We start from the raw sequence: 21,474 nt of genomic DNA on the forward strand, positions 1-21,474 counted from the left end.
CCCTTTCACTGTTGTCTCACAACATGGCATACCATGTCTTTAAAGCCAGCAGTAGAATTTCTTTTACTTCAGGAAGTTCCTGGTTTTTTAAGGGCTTCCATCTAAGTCAGGCCCACCAAGGGTGCTCTTGATTTACTCAGTTGACTTGGGACTTTAATCACATCTGCAGAATCATCACCCTTCTAATTGTGGAAGGAAAAAAATCTCATCAAATTTCTTAAGTCTTTGCCACACTCATGTAGAGGGTATTGTACTGTTATCTGTTTGATTAATTAAGAATAAGAAAAAAGTTTTAAAATAACATTCACGTAACTTTTAAAAAATTTTTTTAAGTTCAGTTAGCCAACATATAGTACATTATTAGTTTTTGATGTAGTGTTCAGTGATTCATTAGTTACATATAACACCCAGTGCTCATCACATCAGGTCTATTCCCTTCTTTGATGCTTTTCTTTATGTAGATCTGAATTTTGACCTCTATTATTTTACTTCCCTCTAAATAACTTCTTTTAAAATATTGTGCAAGGCTGGTCTACTGGCAACAAATCCTCCCCCCTCCTTCTTCTTTTTTTTTTTTTTTTGTCTGAGAAGCTATTTATTTCTCTTTCTTTTTTGAAGGATGATTTTGCAGGATATAGAATTCTACGTCTGTAAGGTTTTTTCCCCTCAATATTTTAAATATTTCACCCTACTTTCTGTTTGCATGCTTAAGCAGTCAGATATATTCTTACATTTTCTCCTCAATAAGTAAGCTGTTTTTTCCCTCTGACTTCTTCGAGGATTTTTAAATTTAAATTTTTAGTTTTGAAACTATTTGCTTAGGTATAGGCAGGGTTGTTTGTTTGTTTGTTTGAACATTTTTCCTTGTTGGTGTTCTCAGAGTTTTTTGTATCTATGGTTTGATGTCTGACATTAATTTGGGGAATTCATTATTGTTCATGTAAGTTCATTATTCTTTCAAATATGTTTTTTTTTCTGCCCCTCTCTTCTCTTCATGTATCCATGTTACACCTGTTTTTGTCCCACAGAGTTCAGGTGTTGGTTTTTTTGTTTTCTGTTTTTTTTTAGTCTTTGTTCCTTTTGCTTTCTGCTTCTTGAGGATTCTCTTGATATATCCTCTAGCTCAGAAATTCTTTCCTCTGTTGTGCCTAATACATGTCTGTCAGTAAGCATTCTTCATATGTGTTAGTATTCTTTACCTGTAACATTTCTTTTTGGTTCTTTCTTAAGATTTCCATTTCTGTGCTCACATTGCCCATCTGTTCTGCATGCTGTCTACAATATCCATTAGAGCCTTTAACGTATTAGTTATAGTTTTAAATTGTCTGTATGATAATTCCAAAATCCCTTTCATGTCTAGTTCTGATGTTTGCTTTGTCCTTTCAAGTAGTGTTTTTTTTTTTTGCCTTTTAGTATGCCTTCTAAATATATATATATTTTTTTAAATAAAGATTTTATTTTTAGTGGTGCCTAGGTGCCTCAGTTGTTAAGTGTCTGCCTTCGGCTGAGGTCATGATCCCAACATCCTGGGATTGAGTATCATATCAGGCTCCCCGTCTCCAGCTCCCCTGTGCTTCTGTTCCCTCTCGTGCTATCATTCTCTGTCATAAATAAAATCTTAAAAAAAAATTTTTTTTTAAAGTAATCTCTACACCCAACATGGGGCTCGAACTTAAAACACTGAGATCAAGAGTCACATGCTCAACTGACAGCCAGCCAGGCACCCCTGTAAATTTTTCTCGATAGACAGGCATGATGTCATGGTAAGAGGAACTAATGTAAATAGGCCTTTAATAGGTAGGGAGGAAAAACACTCTGTAATCCTCTGGTTAAGTCTCAGTATTTTAGTGAGCCTGTGTCTCTGGACTATGAATGTCACTGGGTTTCTCGGGTTTTTTTTTCTCCTTTCAAATGGGACAAAATGGCTAAAGTGGGCTGGAGTTGATTATTTCCATTCTCCCACTGGAAGACTAGAGTGTGTGTGTGTGTGTGTTCATCCCCGGCAGAAAGCTTAAGGCTATTTTTCTCCATATTTACTGTGGCAGTCTAGTTGGATTCCTGGAAGTAAATTTCACCGTATTGTGGGAGTCCTCCTGTGACTGGGCCCCCTGGACTATTTAACTTTCAGAATTGACCACATCAAGCCTCCTACAATTTGCCGGTTACAGTTCAGATTTTCTTACCCATGTACTGGCTCCTTGGTGGTTTCTGCTTGTGAGTCTCTACTTGAGATCCTTTGTATTTGCCTATCTCTTTTGTCTTGGGGGCAGTTGTTTGCCCTGTGTCTTCTCTCTCTTGTGAATCCAAGCAGCCTTGGTGATTTTCCAGTCTGTTCAACTTTTTACTTGTGAAAGTGGAATAGAGAGACTTGCAGACTCTTAACATGTGGAACCAGAAACCACCAATCCCTGTCTTTTAATTGGTGAATCTTACTTGGCTAGCCTTTCTTTGTTAACTGCTAAAGCTGTTTTCCTTATACATATCTCATACTTGTATAACACTGACTTTTTTTTTTTTAGCTTTAATCTTTTTGACATGAACAGTCAGTGATGTCAGCTGCAGTTACTGAATATCACTGATTTGAATTGGTGTTTCTTTGATTATTTTTTGCTTACTCATTGTTCAAATATCTTACTTATTTCTTAGCCATATTTAAAAATTCTGTATACTTGTGTTTCTAATACATCCTATTTCCTTTCTCTAATCGTCTTTAAAAGGGAAGTTTTGTGGATTTTAAACTTTGAATTCTTTTTTTTTTTTTTAAAGATTTTATTTATTTATCAAAGAGAGAGGTGAGAGAGCGAGCACAGGCAGACAGAATGGCAGGCAGAGGCAGAGGGAGAAGCAGGCTCCCCGCCGAGCAAGGAGCCCGATGTGGGACTCGATCCCAGGACGCTGGGATCATGACCTGAGCCGAAGGCAGCTGCCCAACCAACTGAGCCACTCAGGCGTCCCTAAACTTTGAATTCTTGAATGTCTGAAAATATCTTTAGCTTTATTCCCCACATGAATGCTAATGTTTTTGGTATATAATTCTGTGTTTCATATAATTTTCAAAACTTCAAAGCTACATCTTCATTGCCTCCTCCGCATCTTCATTGCCTTTTAACATCAAGTACTGCAGATATCAGTGTGTTATCTGTTCTTTTATAGGCAGTGTCTTTTTTTTCCCCTTTTAGGTTAAAATTTGAGAAGCAAAGATCTGTAGCCTTATGTTTTCTATTTTAGTTTTCTTGAGAATAATAAGAATAATCCTTTTAGAATTAGTTTAAATTTGAGTATAGTTAAAATCAAGAGTTTATTGTATTTTAAAAAATTGAACAAACTCCCATTCTTCCCCCAGATCTTAATTTTACTAAAGGTAAAGGTCCTTTAGAGGTAAACAGTCTTCCCTCCTGCTTCCATTCTACAGTGTTTTTAAATATTTGTATCAGTGAGTAATGTCCAACTTCACAAGGTGGCATATTCTCCTACCCGATTTTTGGCTACTCCCAAATTTATATATTTTGAATTGGATTATGACTTCCTGAATAATTTGTGTATTGTCTTCTCAATGGAACAGTTTAAAATAAAGCTCTTCCAAGCATTTTGAATATGTAGTTCAAATGATGAATTATATACAGTACCTTTTTTTATACATAGGATTTTTATTAGTGTTTCAAAAGTTATAATTGCTTTTTACTTAAGTGTTAGTTGCAAATTTTATATAATAACCTTGGTGTTTTACACTACTTCATATCTTCAGCTATTCTTTTATTTAGTGAATTTTTTTTTTTTCCAACTTAGACCGAGTGTGGACAGTAATGACCTCACGTTTCCGATTGCCTGCTGGCAGAACCTACAATGTACGAGCATCAGAGTTGGCCCGAGACAGACAGCATACTGAGGTGGTTTGCAACGTCCTTCTTCTGGATAACACTGTACAAGCTTTCAAAGTTAATGTAAGTATTTTATGTCTTTTTTTTTCCTAATAATTTCTGGTTATAGATCTGAGTTTAGATGGTATTTTAAAACTAAAACTTTAATTGTAGTACAGTTTGAAAGCCTTATTCAGTGAAGAAAGTCTGTTTAGTATGGCTTTGTAAGCTTCTAGTATAAGTTCTGATTTAAACTGGGTCTTTCAAGAAGTTGACAGACAACAGTGCATTCTGGTTAGTGGAGCAGATCAATAGTATATGGGAGATTTTTTATAAATGTGCTTGCAGGGTGTTCTCCTAAATAATTTATACATCTTGTTTATAATCTTCCTTGTATTTTCTGTGAATAAAACTTGCTAAACAAAGATAAAGGACAGTCCAGATCTTACCTGAGTCTTCTCTGAAATATTTGCTTAACAAATATTTGTTCATCCTATTTGTATCTGTCTTCATTTGCTTAACATTGTGACTTTTGCCCATGTGGCATGCTAACAGTTGTTGGTTCATTTTCATTGCTGTGTAGTACTCGAGTGTATGAGTGTACCACAGTTTATTTACTCATTTTTTTGGTCACCATTTTCTTGTCCAGTTTACTGTTGGTTTATATTCGGATTTTTTTCTGCTTTGGGCCCTTGTGAGTAACATTACTGCCAACATTCTTGTGTCTGTCTCATTATACAAGAGTGTGTTCCTTTTTTTTTATTAAAAAAGTTTTCAACCTGCAAAAGAGTTGGGAGAATAGTACAATAAATACCCACAGGGGCTCCTGGGTGGCTCGGTCTGCTGAGTGTCTGCCTCCACCTCAGGTCATGAGTCAGAAGTTCTGGGATCAAGCCCTGTGCCAGTCTCCCTGCTCAGTGGGGAACCTTCTTCTCCCTCTTCTTCCAATCCCCCTGTGTGTGCTCTCTGTTAAATAAATAAATAAAATCTTAAAAAAAAAATGAATACCAACATCCTTTTAGCTAGACTATTCTGTTGTTAACATTTTGCACATTTGCTTTATTTTCCTTTTTCTGTGTGTTTTCTCTGAACCTTCTGAAAGTTTAGTACTTCAGCAGCTTAGGAATCTTATAAATTACCACAGAACTACTGTCACCCTCAAAAATCAAACATTATGGGACACCTGGGTGGCTCACTTGTTGAGTGTCTGCCTTTGGCTCGGATCGTGGTCCCAGGGTCCTGTGATCGAGCCCCATATTGGGCTCTCTGCTCAGTGGAAGGTCTGCTTCTCCCTCTTTCATACTCCCCTGTTTGTTTCCCCTCTCTCCCTGTGTCTCTCTGTGTCAAATAAATGAATAAAATCTTAAAAAAAAAATCAAATATTATGAAAATAATAGTAGCTGGTATATAGTCCATGTTTAAACTGGATTCCTCATTTCTCATTTTTGTATCTCCAAAATAACACCTTCCATCTGTTTCCTACTGTGTTACCTGGCTAGTGATATAAAATACTAATCTGCTGATATCTTGCCATTTATAGCAGCCTGAATGGATATGGGCTTATACCTAGTGAAATAAGTCAGAGAGAAAGAAATACTGTCTGACTTTACTCCTGAATGGAAGCTAAAAAAGCTGACCTCTTAGAAACAGGGAGTAAAATGTTTCCAGGGGTTGGGATGTAGGGGAAATGGAGATGTTGGTAATAAGTGGTACAAACTTCCAGTTATGAATAAGTTCTGAGGATCTAATATATGGACAGCATGGTGACTGTAGTCAGTAGTACTGTACTGTATACTTGAAAATTGCTAAGGGAATAAATCTTAAATGTTTTCAGAACACACAGTAAAAGGTAGTATGTGAGGTGATGAAGGTATTAACTTTATCATGGTAATTGTTTCACTGTGTGTGTGTATCAGATCATCTTGTCCTATCTTAAACTTACACAATGTCATATCTCAATTATATGTCAGTAAAGTTGGGGAAAATAAAATATTAATCTTATTTTCTTACCAGTTTCTTAAGCTTAAATTTTTCTGTATTACCATATAACATGGTTGCGGATTTATCTTTTTTTACTGAAACTTCAGGCTGTTTCACACTGGAAAAGGGACTGCAGAGCAGTACGTTTAAGGATATTATCTAACTTACCCAACTAATGTGCTTTTCCAAATGTTAAGCTTTAATTTTTTTTTGTATTCTGTCATCTGTTAATAGATAGGTGGTATAGGTTGCCAACAAGGGATAATATTCAATGAAGGAAGTTCTTCATAAAAAGTTTTAATTAATGGAAACTCGTGTTTTAGGAATTGATACAAGAAAAGAAGTCCCAGGGTGCCAGGGTGGCTCAGTGGGTTACAGGGTCCTGGGATTGAGCCTTGCGTGGGGCTCTCTGCTCAGCAGGAGCGTACTTCCTCCTCTCTCTCTGCCTGCCTCTCTGCCTACTTGTGATCTCTGTCAAATAAATAAATAAATAAATCTTAAAAAGAAAAAAAAAAAAAAAGAAAATGAGTCCCTTTTCCTGTTACTGATTCACTAAAATTCTTTTGGGAGGTTTTAAATAATAATTCTTAATATTAATATTTATTTTACATTTTAACTTACAGTTTTATATTTGTTTCAAAATATTGCAGGTGGATTTACTGTGTTTCCCATCTAGCAAAATATTTTCTTTTGGGCACTTTGGTTAATAATGGAATGTTGTATTTTTCAATATAGTAAACAGTGTACTAATTGCTCTTTTAGAGAAACATATATTTAATATATTTATGGGTTTTTATTATATATATTTAAATATCAGCTCTAATATAATTGAGTGCATTACTACTAGAATGATAAATATTATATGGTACTGAAACTTTTTCTACCATTACTTCAGGTCATCAACAGTTTAAGAGGAACAATGTGAGAAATTGACTCTTGGATATGTAGTATATTTATTCCTCTGTGTATTTGGACCCAAGTCATTCAGAATGTCTGAGTTGCTTTGTACTTTTGTGTAGATGCTGCATATTTTAATCTATGTGAATTGCTCTTTAGTTATGCTGTGTACATTAAGAGGGAAGTTCAAATCTCTGGTATTTGATCTCTGTGTCCATCAAGTACCATTAAGTCTCAGAGATAGACACTGTGAGCAGCTGCTAGTTTCACCAGCATCTCTCTATTCACTGGGAAGGAGAACTGCTCAGTTTCCTTTAGAGATTAACCAAGCAATAATTTGTAACATCTTAACTTTTGGAGTCATTCCCTTCCCTGCAAGATTTCTGTACCACAAATGAAATGTTCATTGTTGCCAAAGTGTGTTTTTTTTTCCATCTGGTATTCATCTCATCAAAACCTTTTCTGTATATTCCCCCCCCCCCAAAATGATGTAATGAAGGAGTTGATATAACTTCATTAGTTCCTTTTTTCTTTCTCTTACATATACAGGATTGAGATAAGCCTGTTAGCATTGCTTCAGTTTGAAGTTCCATTTTCACTGTGGTTTTGGCACAATCATTTATTTTACTGTAGCCAGCCTGTGGAGTGTGTTTTCTCTCTCATGTCCTTGAATTCATTGTCAGTCACAAAGTATTTAATGGAAACATATTAAATGCTTTAAAATATGTAGTACTCTCCGTGTATGGGTCCTCAGCTAGAAGCCTGAAAGACTGGAGGCTAGCAACATTTGAAGGTTTATTCACTCATATGACTATTATCTGAGACCTTAGCTGAGGCTTAAACACCTTATGATCTATCTGTGTGCCCTGGGCTTCTTCATAGCACAGTGGCTGTATTCCAAAGGTGAGCATCCATAGAGAGAGTCGGAGCCAGGTTGTAGCCATATTGCCTTTTGTGATCTGGCTTTGGAAGTCACATAATATCACTTCCACCATATTCTATTTGTCAGTGCTATCACAGGGTCACACTCAGGATCAATGGAAGGGAAATTTATTCAGTGTATAGTTCTAAGGTGCTTCATAGATAGCACTGTTCGAAGACAGAGAACAAAGCTTTTGCATTCAGGGATTTTCTTTTCTTTTTCTTTTTCTTTCCTTTCCTTTTTTTTTTTCCCCCCACATTGAATTTTCCCTCAGTTTACTTTTTGACTCTTTAAAAAATTTTTATGTTGGGGCGCCTGGGTGGCTCAGTGAGTTAAGCCGCTGCCTTCGGTTCAGGTCATGATCTCAGGGTCCTGGGATCGTGTCCCGCATCGGGCTGTCTGCTCAGCAGGGAGCCTGCTTCATCCTCTCTCTCTCTGCCTGCCTCTCTGCCTGAGTATGAGTATGAGTAAGGTGGTAGAGTAAGAGAGAGGAGGAGAGAGAATCCCAAGCAGGCTTCATGTCGAGGGCAGAGCCCAGCACAGGCCTGATGTTATGACCCCAAGATGTGTATCTTCTTGTTATGACCCCAAGATGAGCCACCCAGGTTCCTTGAGAGAGTATCTTAAGCAGCCTCCACACCCAGCACAGGATCTGATGACCCTGAGATCATGACCTGAGCTGAAATAAGAATGCCCAACCGACTGAGCCACCCAGGTGCCCTGACTTACTTATAATCACTCTCTAGTCCTATATCTGTAAAAAAGGATAGAATTTTAAGGATATTTTTTCCCGATTATTGTTCCATTGACTTTACATATTGCATATGTGAGAAAATAAGTTTAGAGTCATTAGGTTACTTGCCAAAGCAATTGCAGAGCCAGGAGAATGTGTGTGTGTGTGTGTGTGTGTGTGTGTGTGAGAGAGAGAGAGAGAGAGAGAAGGTCTGTTAGCACCTCTTGTCAACATTTTAACTATTATGTTATTAAGTGTCATTTTCTAGCCCTATTTAAATTTGATGTTAGTTCTTTAAAAATACTGTCATTTATGTGTCACCCAGATTCCCTCAGAAGTGTTTTGTTTTACATATATTCGTTTATTCATGTATACAATTTAAGATTTTTTTCTTTTTTAAAGATTTTATTTATTTATCAGAGAGAAAGCGTGCACACAAGCAGGCAGAGTGGCAGGCAGAGGCGTAGAGAGAAGCAGGCTCCCTGCTGAGCAATCCCAGCACCCTGGGATCATGACCTGAGCCAAAGGCAGCAGCTTAGCCGACTGAGCTACCCAAGCGTCCCTATAATTTAGATTTTTTTAAAGATTTATTTGCTTTTGAGAGAAATAGCACACAAGCAAGGTGGGGCAGAGGGAGAGTGAGAGGATCTCAAATAGACTCCATGCTGAACCTGACTTGGGCTCAATCTCACGACTTGAGATCATGGCCCCAGTTGAAACCAAGAGTTGGAGGCTTAACCAGCTGTACCACTTGGAACCCCAAGATTTTTAAAAAATTTATTTATTTTAGAGGGAAGAGAGAGTGAGTGAGTGGGGAGAGGGGCAGAGGAAGAGAATCTTTCAAGCTGACTCCCTGCTAAGCACAGAGCCCAATGCAGGGCTTGATTCCATGACCCATGAGTTCGTGACCCAAAACCAAGTGTTGGGTACTCAACTGACTGAGCCACTCAGGCGTCCCTCAAACATACAATTTTATTTATTTATTTAAAAAGATATAATTAATTAATTAAATTGACAGCAAGAGAGAGGGAACACGAGCAAGGGGATTGGGAGAGGGAGAAGTAGGCTTCCTGGCAAGCAGGGAGCCCGATGCAGGGCTCTATCCCAAGGCTCTGGGGTCATGACCGTAGCGGAAGGCATATGCTTAACAACTGAGACACCCAGGTGCCCTTCATGTATATAATTTAAAAAACCAAATAGTTCTAAGAATGTTATAGCAAACTTAGCAGATTCCTGCCTTAGAAAAAAATCACTTTCAGCACATTTAGCTTTTCTCTCATATTTATTACTCAGGTTGTAAGAAATGTCCTTATATTATTTCTGTTTTTTCCTGACTCTTTTGTTCATATTCTTTACTGACTTTGAAGGATGAGACTTTAGATCTCTTATACTTCTGGGGCACCTGGGTGACTCAGTGGGTTAAGCTCTGCTTTCAGCTCAGGTCATGGTCTCAGGGTCCTGGGATCTAGCCCTGCATCGGGCTCTCTGCTCAGCAGGGAGCCTGCTTCCCTCTCTCTGCCTGCTTGTGCTCTCTGTCTGTCAAATCAATAAATAAATCTTAAAAAAAAAAAAATCTCTTACACTTCTTTTCCCTGCTCCATACACAGATACTTCCTCCAAACAAAATAATTATGTAATAATATTTGGTTAGTTCAATATTTCTTTTCCCTGGAGAGGAATCCTCTGATCATCTGCCTGGAGTTGTAGCCTTATTTGTCTTCTTAGAACTGAGTGAGAGAAAGGGACTGGAGAGCTCTCAGCTGAGTATGTAGACTTGCACTTACGTAGATTTCCCTGTTTTCAGCTCAGTAAACATGAATCAGCAGCTGTCTCTGAGTCCAGAGCCTTACTGGGTTATTTTCTTTAAAAATCTGGTTCTTACAGTGATGGGTAGTTCTAAGAAGGGTGTGAGAGATGGTCATGGAGGAGACTGTTACTTATACAGACTCACTTTGATTACTGCCTTTTCTGTTACTTTAGTGTGTCTTAAGCAAACATTGTGTCCAGTCTCCCTTGTTTAACCTTGATATGGCTCAGATTGATTTTTGACAGTGTCTACCCTGAAGGAAAATTTACTGTTTACCACGATTTTTTTTTTTTTAAGTAAAATCGCATGTTAAAATGCAGCCGGGCATCTTTAGTGCAAAAATATGTGATAATTTGCCAGTTACCATAGTGTTTGAAAATGCAAACGTTGTAGTATGTCATTGATCTTTAAAGATTTTGTTAAAAATTTTTTTCCCTAAATTATATTATATTAAGCACTAGGAAACTCTTTATTAATCAGGTTTATAATTATGCACAGTTAAGATTATCTTATTTCTTGTTTTTTTTCCCCTTAATCCCACTGTGTTTCATGAGGTGTATATATATGGTTCTTAGGTCTTGTAGCACATTTGTCATACATAAGTTTGTTACTGATAATGACATTTACTTCTGCTGAGAGATTTCCTGGACAGTTATCCAGTAATGAATTTGTAAGTCTTTAGTGTGAAGACTTACTACCTTAGTGATTATACACAAGTTGCTCTACCTTTTTGTGTTTTAGATTCTTCATTTGTTAAGAGAGAATAATATTTGCCTTGCATAGAATGCTTAGAATAAAATGAGAATATTTGTGAAGTACCTATTTATGTGTCTGACTCATACATTTATTTATTTATTTATTTATTTAAGAATTTATTATTTGACAGAGAGAGAGAGAGAGACAATGAGAGCAGGAATGCTAGCAGGGGTAGTGGGAGAGGGAAAGGAAGATGTGTGGCTCCATCCCAGGACCCTGGGATCATGACCTGAGGCACGTGCTTAACAACTGAGCCACTCAGGTGCCCCTGACTCCTACATTTAAAATGGTTGATTCTTCTCTTCTGTTGCTTGTGATTTAATAGACTTAATCTGTTCTGTAGTTCCAGATGTTTTCTTAGAAGAATATTATAATTAAAATTCCATAAAAGAGCAGTATGCTAATTGCTTTATATGTATATTTTCACCTATGTACTGTTTCCAACACCTAGTGTATTTCCTGGCAGTATTGATTAAAAATACATATACACAGAAATTATAAAAATGCCAGTTTATTCTTAAAAAGTAAAGAAGAAAATAATTGTTAAGTTTATAGTTTTGAGAATTAGGTATTTATTATCTTGGCAGATGTACAGTAAATTGTGGGTTGTTCATTTACCCATTTAATGATGGTAATTACTGAGTGCCCAGTATAATGGGAAAAAATAATTGCGAAAGTAGCTATAAACTAGTTTTGGGGATTCTGTGTAGAAAGTAACTGCAGATCAGTCTCCCTATGCCCTGGAAGTTATATACAGATTTTATTTGTTATAATATACATGCTATAGCATAGATCTTCAGTATAAAACTGATATGTATACATCTGTGGAGGTACAATAAGATTCCCTTACCAAAAAAGAAAAAGATTCTCTTGTGCCCTTCTAAGTATTTCCTACTCTATTTTATTTCCTCTCTTAGCTTTTTTGGGATAACCTCTTAATGTCTGACAGTTAGTGTTTACCATAGAAATTACAAAATGTGTCTTTACTTATCAGTCTTCCTTTAATACTTTTAACATGTTCACCCGCCCAATACAAAAAGCTTAAAAACAGTTAAATACGTTTACCTGCCTCCTACTTTTTTGCTATTATTATGTATTTTAACATCCCCCTCATATGTTATAAACCCTGTAAGACATTGTTATTATTGCTTTAAACAATAATCTGTATTGTTTGCCTTTATATCTGTACTCTGCACTTACGCATTTCTTATATATCCATGCTTCCATCTAGAATCATCGTCCTTCATCCTAAAGAACTACTTTTATTACTTTTTAAATAAGGTTTGATAGATTCTTTCAACTTTTTGTCTTTTATTCCTCATGTTCTGGGGGATATTTTTGCGGACAATAGAATTTTGTGTTGATAGGTTTTTCCTTCAGTAGTTTAATGATGCCACTTCATTAGCTTTCATATTTCTCTTAAGAAGTCATCTTTAACTTTTACTGTATTCTCCTGAAGAACAGGACAGAGGTCCTTTCCTTCTTTGTTTTTAAGATTTTTCTCTTTCTTTGATTTTTAGTCAGTTGTCTGTAATATAGGTATATGTGGTTTTTTATGTGTGTGTTGTTCCTGATTGGTATTTACTGACGTTCTTCAATCTGTAGGTTGATGTCTATAACATTTGAAAAGTTCTCATCTTTCACTGATTCAGATATTGCTTCTGACCCATTTTCTCTTCTTTCCTTCTGTACTTCAGTTACATATATATTAGATTGTTTGACTACATATCACATCTAACATATGTTCTACTTATAATTTTTTTCTGTCCTTTGAGTGACTGTTAATCTGTCTTTGCATGTGCTGATTCTGTGGGGTTTTTTCCCTGTGCTTATTCTGCTTTTAAACCTATTCAAGGAGTTCCTCTATTTCACATGTTTTGCAGTTCTAGAATATCTCTGTGATCATTTTCATAGATTCTAATTCTCTAGTGAAATGTATCCTGTTTTAATCTATTTTCTGTTTTTTAATTCTGTTGTCTTTATATTTTGTCATTTATTTTTAAAGTGCTTACATAAGACCAATATATAGATCATTCCTAAGTCTTCTTTTGATTGTTTTGTTTCTTGATTATCAAACAGTTTTCCTGCTTCACATATCTACTAATTTTGCATTGTATGATGGATACTGTGAGTATAATGTGGAGTAGTGGACAGCAGATTGGCCCACGGGCCAAATCCAGCCTGGTGGCTGTTGTGTGGCCCAGGAGCTAAGAATGGTTTTTACTTTTTTAAAGGTCTTGTTCTTGTTTTAAGAGAATGTGCAGTGGAGACTGTGACCCTCAAAACCTAAAAATACTTACTTCCTGGCTGTTTACTCGAAAGGTTTGCTGACCCCTATTATAGAAGCTTTGGGTTGTTATCTTCCTTTAAGGAAAATTGCATTTTATTCGGGCGGGCAGTTAAATTGCCAGTTGATCACTTTGATTCTGTGAAGTTCAGTTTTAGGCTTTGTTAAGGAATGTCTATTTCAATTTTGTTTTTATTCTAAGGCTTGGATTACTAGGGTCTCACCTAAACACCTGTGGCATTCATCAAGGTCTCTCTCCTCTGATTAGTCTATACTTCATTTATTCAGAACTGTGCAAGCTCTGAACTCTTTGTTTAGCTAAAAGCCTCCCATAGGAGGCTTTTAGGCTCCTAGGCTTCTAGGAGTCACCCTGTTTAACAAAGTACTGTTAAGTATTTTAACCCACACTGTTCATCTCTGCCTAGGAGGCAGATGAGAACCCAGAAGGAATTTTTTTTTAAAGATTTATTTATTTATTTGCAAGAGAGGGAGAGAGAATCTAAGCAGACCCCATTTCAGAGCAGAGCCCAACATGGGGCTCCATCTCACAACCCTGAGATCATGTCCTGAGCTGAAACCAGGAGTCTGACACTTGAACTGATTGTACCACTGAGGTCCCGTGTGTCCCCCCACCAGAGGGAAATTTTTATATAGTTTTGTAACCTTTTCTTTTTGGCTCTTTTCTCTCTAATAATCTGCCCCCCAACTCCCCCATTCAGCTACCTTAGCAGCCCCAAACATTAATTGTAGTCTTTGCTTCCAGCAGGACTGCCACACTGCTTGGGCTCTGTTTCTCTACACCATGATTTGGAAAATGCCCTTAAGGAGAAAGCCATTGTGAATATGAGATTTGATTTATCTGATTTTCTTCTATCAAGGATCATAGTGCTGTGTTGGTTATTGTCTAAGGCCTACAAATGGGCTTTTTTTTTTGTTTGTTTTTTGGTATATTTGGTCTAGCTTTTATAGATGTTTATAGCAGAATGGTATCCCAACATTAGGTATTCCATCATGACAAGAACTGAAAATCCTGATTGTTTTAATATGTGAGAATATAGCCCATTATATAATAGTGGATTTTGATTTGAAATATTTAACATGTTGCGGGCTGTGTTTTTTGTCCAATATTCAGTTAAGCCAAATAGAAAAACTCAGGTTTCAGTTAATAATGGTAAATAATAATAGTGAATGTATGCACCCTATAAATCAAGTTAGTCTGAAATCTATTGATTTGGTGACGGGGATAAAATAGCATTTGATTTCCAAAGATGAAGCCCTATGTACATGGACCATTGGGTTTGTTATTTTAGAAGATTTCAGCTCAAGTCATCTGCCACATTTGAGATGCACCTTAATCCTAGTTGGTCTGGGCTCACCTGTTATCAGAGAAACTTTGTTTGGCTCTTAATTGTTTAACTATCTTGTGTTTGTGTTTACATATCCAGCATCTTCAAAATCATTGTTAAATATTTTAGCCCACACTGTTCCTCTCTTAACTACCATACTAACAGTGTATATGAAGTACAGACCTGGTAACACACTATTTTATTACCTTATCTCATATTCCTTGAGGGAATAATCATTTAAATGCTTTTGCTCTCATAATGTTTTTTTTTGTATTGTACTGAATGTAAAGGCTGTTTGTCTAGGCCACAGGTTACCATGACTAATTTGATGAAACTAGGTAGTTAGCTTGGGGTCTACTTTCTTGCTTTTGCTCCGTGTGTCTTTCTTTCTTTCTTTCTTTTTTTTTTTAAAGATTTTATTTATTTATTTGACAGAGAGAGATCACAAGTAGGCAGAGAGGCAGGCAGAAAGAGAGAGGAGGAAGCAGGCTCCCTGCTGGGCAGAGAGCCCGATGCGGGACTCGATCCCAGGACCCTGAGATCATGACCTGAGCCGAAGGCAGCGGCTTAACCCACTGAGCCACCCAGGCGCCCCTCCGTGTGTCTTTCTTGAAGTTGAATATAGCATGCCCTTCTCAGCTACTTGAATCCTGTTCTTTGAGAAAGAATATATGCCACAGCTCTGTTTCTGTGCTAAAACTTGCAAACATGCTTTCAGTATTCGTTGAAATGGTGTTGGTGACCGTAGAGATGTAGTTGTTACCATACAGGTAAGCTACATGACTCCTTTTCTGATGCACCACTGCCTCTCCCATTCTCCCAAGTAATTCTTTGTTCTGAGTCTCCTGTGGAACCAAGAATGCCCTGGAGGAATCCTTGGTGCCCAGTATGACCCTCTGCCCAGGGGCTGGTGTGGTTGGTGTCGGTGGGTGGACTTTGATGATCACAATAGTGTAGAAAAGAACCTGCTTCTCATCTTTGTACCCATTTTGAATGTTACTCCTACTCAAAATTAGATAGTTTGGTATCTATATATTAGAAATTTGGTTATATATTAAAGGTAGCATCCATTTAGTCTTACTTGAGTCTTTGTCCTTATTTAATATTCTTTTCTAAAATAAGACTTAAAATAATTATGCTTCCAAAATAAAACAACCCATATATTCATGCATTGCATGTACAGTATAGCAGATTGCTCACTTTCAGAAATCTTCACTTATCCTGAAACTCTTTTCTCCTCCTCCTTGTGAATTCAGTATGGTAGTATGTCTTCCTCTTAAATATTTTCCCTAGTAACTGTTTTTTTTTTCTTTTTTCATTCACCTTCTGAATTCTACACATAATTTTTAATGTAACTTGTTTGTTTTCCACAAAGAAAAGCAACAGCTGTAATATGTGATGAATCAGTAATACTGTTATGACAAACATTTTTCTGAATGTGCAGACACTTCTTTTTCATGCTTCCTTTGGTTTGTTTATAGTAAACTTCAGTGCTGATAGTGGTTTTCACTGTTTCTTTTGCATTTAATTTTTTTCTGCGTGTTAAATCTGGAAGTGAATAGGCACTTGAGTTTAGTAGTAGGTTAATTTACAGTGATGAATTCACTGCATATTTTTTTGATATCATTTAACTTTGACTTACTGTGAAGTGACTTTCATTTTTCCTCATCAAGAATAACTTGGGGGGGGGGCGCCTGGGTGGCTCAGTGGTTTAAGCCTCTGCCTTCAGCTCGGGTCATGATCTCAGGGTTCTGGGATCAAGCCCCACATTGGGCTCTCTGCCCAGCGGGGAGCCTGCTTCCCCCTCTCTCTCTCTGCCTGCCTCTCTGCCTACTTGTGATCTCTCGCTATCAAATAAATAAATAAAAATCTTTAAAAAAAAAAAAAGAATAACTTGAGGGGCACTTGGGTTGTCCTGTTGGTTGAGCATCCAACTCTTAATTTTGGCTCAGGTCATGATTTCAGGGTCTCGAGATTGAGCCCTGTGTCAGGTTCTGCACTCCTTGTGGAGTCTGCTTGAGATTTTTTTCTCTCTTCCTCTCCTTCCCTGTTTCTGCTTCTCCCCCTGCTCATGCTCCCTCTCTCTCGCTCAAATAATAAAATGTTTTAAAGAAAAAGAATAGCTTGAATGGAACTGTGCTAGTTTTACAAAGAACTACATAGATCTGGTCATGGATTGTAGCTATTAGATTACTCCACACAGATTATTTAAACATATAGTGATGTCAAAATTAAGATTAAGCACCATGAATAATTGATAAACGAAGTTGTGGTGTAGGGATGTGGCATAGTATAATGAGAAGTGCATGGGCCTTGGAATTCAAAAGGCTGGATTTGTATCCTGGACCTATCATATGCTTGCTCTGTGGCATTGTCCCACTTACTTGACCTTCATATATATATAATTTCCTTTTATATAGGTGGAAATAATATCATCTATTAAGGTTATCAGGATTAAATGAATATATATGAAACAGTCAATAAGGATTCTATTAAGTCATTTTAGAAATGTAATATCCCTTCCTGCCCTTTGTCTTTTCTCTCCTTCCTCTTTAGTAACCCAGAGTCAGCCAAACACAGCATCCACCCAGTTGCCCTGACTTCTGACATCAGTTGCACACTTGGGAGATTTCTTTGTTTCTTTCTTTCTTTATTCTTTCCTTTCTTTCTAAAGATTTTATTTACTCGTCAGAGAAAGAGAGAGAGAGAGAGAGAGTGTGTGTGTGTGTGTGTGTGTGTGTGTGCAAGCAGACAGAGTGGCAGGCAGAGTCAGAGAGAGAAGCAGGCTCTCCGCTGAGCAAGGAGCCTGATGTGGGACTCGATCCCAGGTCCCAGGGATCATGGCCTGAGCTGAAGGCAGCCACTTAACTGACTGAGCCACCCAGGTGTCCCCATTTGGGAGATTTCTATAACCACCCTGAGTTTCAGCAATTTGTTAGGATTCACAGAACTCATCGAGAGCTGTTACACTCATGATTATAGGAATACAGATTATGCTGGGAAAGGATACAGATTAAGATCATCCAAGGGAAGAGATGGATTGCGCAGAGTCTAGGAGGAGTCAAAACCAAGGACTTCAAGTCCTCTTCAAGGAGTCATAGAAGATGTTACCTTCTCCTGGCCACCATATGTGGCAATACACACAGACTGTTTCCAAGGGTCTAGAGATCACCTCCCATTAGTGAAGAGCAAAGACCAAGCTTCTCTTTGGAAAAGGTCGTTTCTTCATGTTAGTGCTATAGTTTGTAGTAGCTGATTAAATTATTCAGTAGTTAATATTGCAGTTATTAATTTTTATCTACGTAGTAACATACAATTTTAAGTAGTTTTTCAAAGCCAAACAGGACAAAGCATATAATGAAAGCTTAATGACATGCTCCCACCTTCTTATTTATTTATTTATTTTTCCAGTTGCCAAAGGCTATATTGGTATGTATGTTTTAGAAAATAAAGATTGATTCTGTTACTTTCAAGTCACTGGACTGAAGAGCTATTTCTAGGGACACATCAAATAGTGAAAAAGGGGACTGATGCTTTGGTCACGTTTTATTCATAGATACAGTCAAAAGCACAAGACTTGTAGTCAACCAGTTCTTCAGGTTTAAACCACAGGCTTATTTCTTTCTCTGTACTTTCTATTGAATTGCTGCTATGAATGTTGTTCTTGCCAACTTGAATCCAAAAGTCCCAGTTGGTGCCTGGCTTAGAATCTGCTGAGTTGGTCTCCCTAAGCATCACTTGCTTTGTTTTCTCCACAGTCAGTCCCACCCAGACCATAACCACAACTGGCCTGCAGCTCATGGGCTTCAGCAGCCCTGGGAAGAATGGGTGGTCCTTCAGGTCAATGGAGTGCTGCTTCAGGAGTTCCTCAGAGGCTTGTAGGAGCTTCGTGGCCATGAGATGGAACCCCTGCTGCTCCAAGTGCCTGATGATCTCACCCACCAGGGCACACTATATACTGTCCAGCTTGATAGCAATAACCCTATGCTCCAGATTGGCCATGGCCAGGATGCTGGCTGTGCACTCCTGCTTGATGGGACTGGAATCAACTCTCGCTCTTTTAGTGCTAGTTTCCAAATACCTTTGGAGTTATATTTTAGGCATTTACTCCATTTTTCTGTGCTGGTTTATGGTTTTTTTTTTTAATTTTGGTCATAATTATTATTTTTTACCACTCTTTCCCCAGTCTCTTTTGGACATTATATTGACTTCCTGTTATGCAAGATGAGGATTTAATTTTTAGTCCATTTTACATCTTCACACCCCCCCAAATTCTTTTGTCATAATTTTTATTTAAATCTGTGTATCTATTTATCTATCCCTCTATCTAGTATTTATGTATCTTATATTTGTCAGAATTACATTTCTAATAAAAGAAACTGGAAATAACCATAACTTAAAGAAGCTTAAAGTTCATTTTTCTTTCACATAAAAGAATTCTGGAGATTGACCTTCCAGGAAAGGGATAGCAACTTCATAGTTAGCAAGGCTCCCTCTTTGTCCTTTGCTTCAGGAAAGTTTTTAGAGTTCTACCATGCTTTCAGCTTTTCGGTAGGTGGCAGTGTTACCCAAAACTGGGTTTGCCTGTTGGTGGTTATTGAACCAAAAGACACAACTAAGCCAAAGAACAGGAAAAGAAAGGGTTTTACTTGCAGTAAGTAGAGGAGAACACTGGGGATCTTTCCCAAAGCAGTTTTTCCTGAACAACAAAATTGAGGAAGTTTTAAACTAAGAGTGTGCACATATTCATGTAGGGGCTTGCACAATGGGGAGTATAGTGTGGAAGGGGGGAAGAAGTCATCTGAGGGTGACTGAGTCCAGGTCAAAGTCATGAGGGCCAGCAGTCATCAATTCTTTGGTTCCATTTGGTCCGTGTCTGAGTGCTCAGAGAGGTTAGATCCTACATAGATAACTCAAGGATGTATATATCAGGTCAGTCTTAACTTTTGAGTTGGCACTGGGAGTCTTACCATTGATTTATTATCCCTGATATGCATAGGTTATATCCTGTCCTGATAGTGGCTCTTTGCTCTTCAGTCCTTTCACAAGATGGCTGGGAGCCTAAAATGACTTTTCTTATGTCAAGAAAGTTCTGTCTTTCTTCATTTTTCCAGGAACCTCTAATTCTTTCTGCTTATAAGTAGGGGAAAATGGAGAAGCAGAAAGGGCACATGCCAGTTTTGTTCCCGAGTCTTAAGGAGCATTGCTTATAAATTCTACCCTATAGCTTCTAGTTACGTCTTAATAGCCAAAATTTAGTCACATGCTCTCATTGGGGCTACAAGGGCTGGGTACTTTATTTTATTTTTATATTTTTTTAAAGTAGGCTTGACGCCAACGTGGGGCTTGAACTCACAATGACCTTGAGCTCAAGAGTCACATCCTCTACTGACTGAGCCAGCCTGCCACCCCAGTGCTGAGTATTTTAGATATTATTGCTACCCCAAACAATACTGGAGTTTTATTTTATTTTATTTTATTTTATTTTGAAAGATTTTATTTATTTATTTGACAGAGAGAAATCACAGGTAGGCAGAGACGCAGGCAGAGACAGAGAGGAGGATGCAGGCTCCCTGCTGAGTAGAGAGCCCGATGTGGAGATCATGACCTGAGCCGAAGGCAGAGGCTTTAACTCACTGAGCCACCCAGGCGCCCCTGGATTTTTATTTTAAAGAAGGGAGAGAAAATGGGTATGATGTGGGCAGCTGGCAGTTTTTGCCTTAATTGGTGTCCTTGTTTACTTTTTTTGTGATTATGTAAATTAATTTACTGGAAAGTCAAGAAGTATATTTTGATGATATTTTATTTTTCCTAGAATAATTCATTTCCTCTTTTTAAAAATATGCTTAGTTTTCTCCCCTTAGCCTTTATTTTTTGTGTTTTCAAATTATAGGCATACCTCATTTTATTGCACTTCAATTTGTTGCACTTTGCTGAGACTGTACTTTTTTTTTTTACAAAGAGAAGGTTTGTTGTAACTGTATTGAGCAAGTCTGTTGGCTCCATTTTTCCAACAGCATTTGCTCACTTTGTGTCACATTTTGGTAATTCTTGAAATATTTCAAACCTTTTCATTATTATACTTGTTATGGTGGTCTTTGATGTTACTATTGTAATTGTTTTGCAGTGGCATGAACTACATCTCTACAGTTAATCTATAACTGATAAAATGTGTGTGTTCTAACTGTTCCACTGACTAGTTGCCCCTTACCTTTTCTCTTTCTCCCTCTCCTTGGGCCTCACTATTCCCTGAAACATAAGAATATTGAAATTAGGGGACGCCTGGGTGGCTCAGTTGGTTGGACGACTGCCTTCGGCTCAGGGCGTGATCCTGGAGTCCCGGGATCGAGTCCCACATCAGGCTCCCAGCTCCATGGGGAGTCTGCTTCGCTCTCTGACCTTCTCCTCGCTCATGCTCTCTCTCACTCTCTCTCTCAAATAAATAAATAAAATCTTTAAAAAAAAAGATTTAAAAAAAAAAAAAAGAATATTGAAATTAGGACAGTTAATTACCCTACAGTGGCGTCTTCATGTTCAAGTGAAAGGGAGAGTCGCATGTTTCTCATGTTACTTATTTTTTTAGAGCGAGATTGTACATGCGTATGTGTGGGAGTGGTGTGAGGGGCAGAGGGAGAGGGAGAGACTCTTAATTAGGCTCCACACTACCATAGGGCTCGATCTCATTACCCTGAGATCATGACCTGAGTTGAAATCAAGATTGGATGCTTAAACCAATCCACACACCTCCTTGTTTCTCACTTTCAATCAAAAGTCAGAACTGATTAAGCTTAGTGAGGAAGGCATGTCAGAAGTTGAGAAAGGCTGAGAGCTGGGTCTTCTGCACCAGTTATTCAGGTTGTGAATGCAAAGGAAAATTCTTCTTCTTCTT

The 21,474-nt window shown here is 37.7% G+C and overlaps 1 protein-coding gene and 1 pseudogene across 3 annotated transcripts in view; one reads left to right on the plus strand and one right to left on the minus strand.

Annotated features, from left to right (window-relative positions):
* Nucleotides 1–21,474, plus strand: part of PTPN4 (protein tyrosine phosphatase non-receptor type 4) — a 209,411-nt gene that overhangs the window by 39,893 nt on the left and 148,044 nt on the right. For all 3 annotated transcript variants that reach the window (XM_044242627.1, XM_044242626.1, XM_044242628.1), the window contains exon 2: nt 3,787–3,941. In XM_044242627.1, the coding sequence (XP_044098562.1) occupies nt 3,804–3,941 (138 nt within the window). In that variant the 5' untranslated portion in view covers nt 3,787–3,803. The remainder of the gene's footprint in view (nt 1–3,786; nt 3,942–21,474) is intronic.
* On the minus strand, nt 18,132–18,587 carry LOC122902738 (annotated as a pseudogene).

The sequence above is a fragment of the Neovison vison genome, chromosome 3 (genome assembly GCF_020171115.1).
Source record: "Neovison vison isolate M4711 chromosome 3, ASM_NN_V1, whole genome shotgun sequence".
In the NCBI taxonomy this organism is placed as follows: Eukaryota; Metazoa; Chordata; class Mammalia; order Carnivora; family Mustelidae; genus Neogale; species Neogale vison.